General features: G+C 36.6%; 1 protein-coding gene across 1 annotated transcript; it reads right to left on the reverse strand.

Annotated features, from left to right (window-relative positions):
* LOC110269157 (glucose-6-phosphate 1-dehydrogenase, cytoplasmic-like) lies at positions 3,847 to 6,879 on the reverse strand. Its single transcript, XM_021116818.1, has 8 exons — positions 6,640 to 6,879; positions 6,279 to 6,413; positions 6,136 to 6,194; positions 5,852 to 5,888; positions 5,631 to 5,702; positions 5,230 to 5,377; positions 5,012 to 5,140; positions 3,847 to 4,167 (listed from the first exon to the last, which is right to left on the reverse strand). Exons 1-8 carry the CDS (start codon positions 6,877 to 6,879, stop codon positions 4,154 to 4,156), a joined length of 834 nt encoding a protein of 277 aa, XP_020972477.1. The 3' UTR covers positions 3,847 to 4,153.

Genomic DNA, 7,316 nt, shown 5'->3' on the forward strand with positions numbered 1-7,316 from the left:
AATCTCACTAAGGATAAATAATAAAAATCACCCACAAATTACCTAAATTCAAAAATTTTTATTCAATTATTTCACATCAAATTTTAAATTTTAAATCTCCCAATTACAAATTTTAAATTAAAAAAAAATCCAATTAGTTATTTCAAAAAAAATAACCATCCAAAATCTTAATTTACCAAAACATTTCACTCCAAAACTCTCTTATTTAGCCATCCCACCTTCATCAATAATTATCCCATCACTTCATCATTACTGCTTGGCTTGCCACACGCCACTCACCCTAGTAAAAATAACCATCCACTTTAAAATAAAAATAATCATCCGCATACCTAATAAATTGAACATCCAATATATTTTAATTATATATAACTAAATTCAATCCAATCAAAATAATCATCTACATAAAAATTAAAATAATCATCCACACGATTAATTCAAACAGTGGCGTCATTGAGCTTTTGGCGGCATATGCGGGAACCCGTGGCGGCGTCGACCGGAGTCTGTGGCGGCGTCGGCGGCATGGTCGGCCGAGGGTTGCAACGGCGCAGGTGAGAAAGACGAGCCTAGCCCAACAAACGCGCAACCGGGAGGTAGGACTTACTGTCCGCGATGATGGCTGCCGGGAGAGTGGCGCGAAAACAGCAGCAGAGGGCGAGGGGCGTCGGGCTGACCAGCGGAGGTGGAGGCGGTGTCGATGGGAGGCTGTGGCGGCGTCGGTATGGCCGACAGGTAGTGCAGCACCGTGATGTGAGAACTAGAGAAGATGGCAGCGAGTTTTAGACGTGTATTGGAGGTTATGGTGAGATTAGAAATAACAGTAAATAATTAAATGAATTTAAATGCTAATCCTAATTTTTCAAAATTTTAATTTTATCTTCATTTTTTAATGAAGAAGTATAGGGAGCCAATGGAAATTTTGTACAATGTGTATAATGGAGGTTTAGGAAGTATTAGAGATATAACTATTAGTGTTACATTTTCCTACCAAGTTAAGCTTTTGGGATGAGTGGTTTCAGAACATGGTATTAGAGTTTTAGATTCAAAAGGTTAAGAGTTCAATCCTTGGTGAATTCCAAAATCAACTTAAATTTCCGTTAGACCATTGGCCACCTAGTAATGCTCTTTTTTAATTCAATTGTGCACATTTTAATTTTATCTTATTTTTTAATTCTATTGTACACATTGTATACTAATATTTGTTAATTTAATTTTTCTTGGTGCTAATATATTTGTTATGCGGTATAAAAATAAAAAACACTTTGTTTTAAATGCTCTTTTTGTGGGCTCTCCACATTATTCGTTTTTTTTTAATCAACAATTTAAAATAACCATATATTAGTACCAGGACAACTATTTGTTGAGATTTCATTTCTCCATCATAATACCTTTTGTGGATATTTTATTCCTCAGATTGAATAGTAATTTTCAAAAGTAATTTATTAAAAGTAGTTTTCAAAATATAACATTTTAAATATTATAATGGAATGAAGATTGATGAGTTTGGAAAACTTCAAATTAATATTTGTGATGAACAAATATTATTAAAAATAATTAATTACAAAATTATTAGTTTGATCTTAATTCACACTTGCTTAATCAATAATTTTGTTGTGCAGATTTTTGTTGGCCGAAAATAAAGGAAATCTACAGCAAGCCCAGTTTGATTAAAAATTTATTCAGCATTCATACAAATGGTTTTAATCATTGAGGCTGAATTGGTTTGGACCAGACTTGAATATGCAAGCCCAAATATATTGTTGGTGTATAACCAACTTGTTTGATCCGAAACCAAACTTACCAGGAAAGCAAATGCTTTTAGTGGGCTAAAATCCAGTAAGCCCAATGTGTTTTAAAGCATGCTTTGGTCTGAGAAGAAAATGATATTGGGCCAAAAATGAAATGTATTGCTACCAAGCCCAATGTTGATGAATGTTTCCATGCCTTATTCGAATCCATGAAGCAAATGAAGTGCTTTCATGCTTCTCAACGGATCCCATCTCTTTTCTTTGAATGGAATTCAAACTTAATTAATGCATTGGAAACATAAGAAAAAGAGAGAAGATTGATTTGATGGCTATTATGACACTTCACGCTACTCAACAAAGGGAAGTGGGAAACTTTAATTCACTTTTATTCTCTCTCTTTGTTCATTGATTATTGTTCAAATCCATTGAATATTTTCTCTCTTATCTCTCATCTCTTTCTTCTTCCTTCCTCGGTTATTAACCAGGAATCCATGGAAGCTACTTGGAGCTACCGAAAGGAAAGGAAAGCATGCATCAAGACCATCAAGCTAATGATGGCAAGAAAACATACTAAAATAAAAATGAGCTGTGGCTGAGATTTTCACCAAGAATGGTTAGATTTGGTGAGGTAATCTCGAGCTCTTCATGCTCAAAAAGGAAGAAGAAGATTCGGCCAGCAAGGAAGATCTTGGAGGCGTGGCTTGTCTTTGATTCTGCTCAACCACCACAGGGAGTAGCTAGAGTGGCGAAGTGATGGTTGAAGGCAGAGATTGAAGCAGATGAAGTCATCATCATCATGAAGCATCAAGGGCCAGAAATCCATCTTGGAGAGGAAGCCAAGGATGGAGTGCTCGGATTGATGAAGAGTGATGACCAAGGAAGGACTAGAGGTATTTGCATGTTGGTTTTTGCATGAGTTACCTCTTCTCTCTTTGTGGCCGAACCGGTTTTGTTGTGAAGGAAAAGAAGCTGAGCTCGGGTTTGTGTTTCAACTGTGAAGGCTTCACTTCTCTATAAAAGAGGTGAACAGTCATGGTTTGAAGCAAGGAGTAAGATTTGAGAGTGCAAGGCACAGAGTTCTCAGAGCTACCTAAGCTAGCAGTTCTTCTTCTCCTTCAATATTTTCTGTTTTGTATTTTTCTGTTTAATTTTGTCATGTCTTGAGTCTCATGAAAAAAGGCAAACAGTAAGGTTTGTATGAAAAAGCCATAAGCGGAAAAAGGCAGAGAGTGCAAAATTAAAAGAAAAAGCCATAGATGTCTTAGAGTTCCTTTGTACGTCTATGTTGTGTTTCATGATTCTGTGGGAATCCCCTTGTAAGTTGGGTTAGCACTTTACAATTTGTAATCTGAATGATTATAGTGAAATTCCATCATTGTTGTGATGGAGACTGGATGTAGGCTGCACTGCACTTAGCAGCTGAACCAGGATATATCTGGGTGTAATCTTCTCTCTCTCTTCCTACTTCAATTCTGTTTTTACTGTTCAGATAAAAAATCAAAAATGTCTCGTGTCAAGTGACGAGACAAAATGAAAATGTCTCGTGGCTAGGGACGAGCTAAAAACAGAAAAGTTTCTTCAAAGTCCAGCAAGTGTTAGCAAGCGAAAAAGGGGTTAAGATTCAACCCCCCTTCTCTTAGCCACTGAAACCATCAAAGATGAATGAATTAACTTGCTCAACATTAAAGACAAACATAAACAAGTGTATGCAAACCAAATTCGTAACATACCCAACCAACTCAACTTTGAAGAGTACATTTCTTAGAAAATCCATAAACTAGTACCACCCATTATATATAGGAGGGCTCCATATAAGGTTTTTATTGTATATACATTATATAAGCAACTAATATCGCGGGCTCTAATATCGCGGGCTCTTTACAACAACGGGTGTTTCAACATAGCCCGCTTTTCGCAGCAATTATCTTTACCGTATGCCTCATAAAGGAGTGGCTTTAAATCCCCTCTATCAATTCTGTGCAGTATCGGGGTGAAGATCTTCCATGATGCCTGATATAGTTAAGCACATTACATTAGTCTTTCAAGGATATATGAAACATTGTATCAAACCATGTAACAATTTGTTACCTCTAATTCATCTCTACGAAGGAATTGTTGCTGATCGCCTCCAATCCTGCAAAACACGATACAATTGCCATTATTATTCAACTCAAATCTGTTTCTTTCGTACTATCGAACTGATTGGTAACTCTACCGTTAGTGTTATTATGTGGCATGGATGTATAATAAAAGAAGGCTAGAAAAAATTGATAATTCATAAAACATGAACTGGGAAAGTGAACATACGTGTGGAGAATGAGATTCTCATAAGCATCCTGAATGGTAACCCCTTCTTTCCGCGCCGGTAGGACAATTCCTGTTCACTTTGATATGTGGACATCTTCAAATTACCTAGCTTGTACTGCAACAACAGCAGATATCATGGATTTGTAAAAGACTTATGCAGCAAATGCATAATCTAAATCTAACATATAATGGTTTTTAAATACACTTAACATTAAATTATCAAGTGAATGAATACAAGAAATCAATAGATAGAGTGCACTTCTTCAGTGATTCGGCAAGAAGATTTAGTCTAATTATTACAAGTTGAGATAAAAATAAAATAATTTTGGATTTAACCGTGCCAATTCCGCATTTAGATATCACGGAATTTGATTCCAAACAGTGTATTGGGAGATCTATATTTGCTATATGAACATCAAACTTCCAATCTCAGTGAATGCATCTGACAATATAGAGAATCGTCGAAACATAGGCGATCATATACCATAAGCTTCATGTAAATAGTTTCTAAAGGCTGTAGGCAGATACGAAACCCATTTCTCCGATGCTTCTGACTTAGACATGCACAAGTTTGCAGTGAGGTTTCGTTTTGCAGACATCGATATTTTGATGAATGAGGAAAAAATATTGGGAATGGATCCTCTCAATTTTTTTAACAATTAAGGGAGTAAAGTGTGATATCTCCCCATTAATTTTATAAGTGAGACCAAGAAAAAGAATGAGAGAGAGAGCAATGAAGGGTTAGAGATCATACTTTACTCCCTCAATTTTTTTTAACAATTGAGAGGATCTATTCCCAAAAATATTTACTAGAAAACATTTATATTCACTTTCAAAGCCGATAAAGAACATGTATCTATGTTTGTCATGTTTGCGATTATGGATTATTGAGATGATCAACATCTCAATACTTTTTATGTATGAAGAGATAACACCCAAAAATGAAAAAGGTACGGTACCAGAAAATTTCAGGAAAATTTCATGAGGAACATCCTTGAAAATATCATCAGGAACATCCTTGAATTGAACTCGTATCTCTGTTTTCCTAGAATTTAAGGCCATCCCTGCTTTTAGTATGAAAGGAACACCTGATGCCAAAAAGAAAATCATGGAATGCATGACAAGATAATTATGCTTATTTTCCTTTGGAAAGAAAATGCTAAAGATTTTATCATACCTTTCCATTTTTCGTTGTGTATGCACAGAATAACAGCTGCAAAAGTTGGAGTGTTTGAGTCATTAGGTACGGTTGGGTCATCTCTATAGCCTTCATATTGTCCAAGAACAACCTTATTGTCGCCGATAGGTACTACTGATTCAAGAACCTGCATTTTTTGTGACCAATAGAAAACACTTTAGACTTTGACTGCAAGCTATGCAACATCTCAAAATCTAGATAAATATTGAAGTGCAACAATGAAAGGTTCCCGTTATGAAAATATCTCACTGATTCAATTGATATTTGCAAGTATGAGAACCCGATTTAAAAGGAGAACAAGGATTTTCTGCTGATATTGATGGCCTCATATCAGCATAACATGATAATTTTGGCATAAATGGAAGGGAAAATGCGCATACCTTCACTCTCTCATCCTGAATGTGCTCAGGATTGAGAGAAACAGGCCTTTCCATAGCAACCAAGCAAAGAACCTAAACGGTAGAAAAGTGATGAGAAAAATTCAACATATTGGATATCTAATGAGCTATGATTTAACAGAAGCATCCACTTGACAAGACAAAATAATTATAACAATGTCAAAGTATATTATTCTATATCATTATGAAAATGAAGAGCTCACCTGAAGCAGATGGTTTTGAATAATGTCTCGGATAATTCTGCCAAATTAAAAGTTGTACACTAATGATTTATACTTACACAGGCGTAATAAGAGAAATCCTATACAAAACGAATAATAGATGTTCAATATTGATGCATATAAAAAAAATGAAAAATCAAAGTTCAACTTTCAATATCATCAGTGAAAGTAAAATTGCTATACAGAAATTCTTTTCATTAGTATCTCTCACTCATCATTTGAAAGCATCATTGAATAATTTGACCAAAGCAAAATTCTACACATACCCATATTGGTCAAAATATCCACCATGGACTTTAGTTCTAAAATCCTCTTTGAAAATTATCTGCAATGAAATCAGCAGCCAAATGTTCATTTGGTGTGCACATAAAAAAAAATGTTGACAAGATTAACCCTTAAAAGTTACAACCTTGGGTATAAATTCATTATGGCAGGTTCTCAAATTAGACCCAAGATAATTAGGTATCAAGGATTTAACAAGACAAGTCTCAGCTAAAGGCCCCAATGGCGACAGTTCAAAAGCTTTCCAATAAAGCAGAGAAACCTACATCATCGCAATCAAACAATTTAACAAATCAAGATTGACAAAAATCAAATGTGCTAAGAAAAGATCAATTGAAAAGGTAGATGACGATTCATACAGGACATCCAACAGAATGTGATACAAAACGAGGTTGAGGAAACTTGCATTCCAAGTCAGCAATCGTAGCTGTTATTATCTAGCGCAGAATCTGGGCGCAGCTTATTGTCAAGTCAATGGTGGCAGATGCCTTCTCAGCCTCATGCGTTAGTATTAAGAACCAATATGCAGCATCATGTAAAGCGTTTATGGCAATGCGCTGGCCTTGGAGGGTGGTGAGATCGCAGGAGAGAGCAATGTGGGAGCCAAAGGCTCCCAGGTTGAAGAGAACAGAGGCCTTCTCCAAATGGATGTTGTGCTGAGAGGAGTCCTGATGTGGGTTGAAGGCATTGTACCAAACAAAGATAGGTGGGTTGGGTGAGGTAGTCATGGGGAACAAAGGCTCAATCATGCAAAGGCATTTGAAATAGCGGATGAGGCAGTCCCGGCGCATGGGTAGAGGGAGGTCATCACGCAGCATTTCACTACGCAATTTGTTTACCATTTTCAAGAAGGCCTTCTAGTCGCTTTGCCACACTCTCGGAGTATTTGAGGACAAAGTAATTGCGCAAGGACTGGTAGAGGTCCAAGGGCTCACTCTTCTTCAAAGGCAATGTCAGAATATGTGACGAGGATGAAGAGGAAGACGAGAGGATTGCGAAATTTGTTGGATAAGGAGCAGGCATGTCCCATGGGTTAGCCACCAGCTCTCTACCATCGATAATCTTGAAAGGGGTGTCCTCGAAAAGGATGACATCAAGGTACACTCCTTCTAGCCTGAGTATCCACAGGTCCAATCGCCTGTAAATCCCTCTAACTAACTTTTCA

The sequence above is a fragment of the Arachis ipaensis genome, chromosome B02 (genome assembly GCF_000816755.2).
Source record: "Arachis ipaensis cultivar K30076 chromosome B02, Araip1.1, whole genome shotgun sequence".
Taxonomy (NCBI): Eukaryota; Viridiplantae; Streptophyta; class Magnoliopsida; order Fabales; family Fabaceae; genus Arachis; species Arachis ipaensis.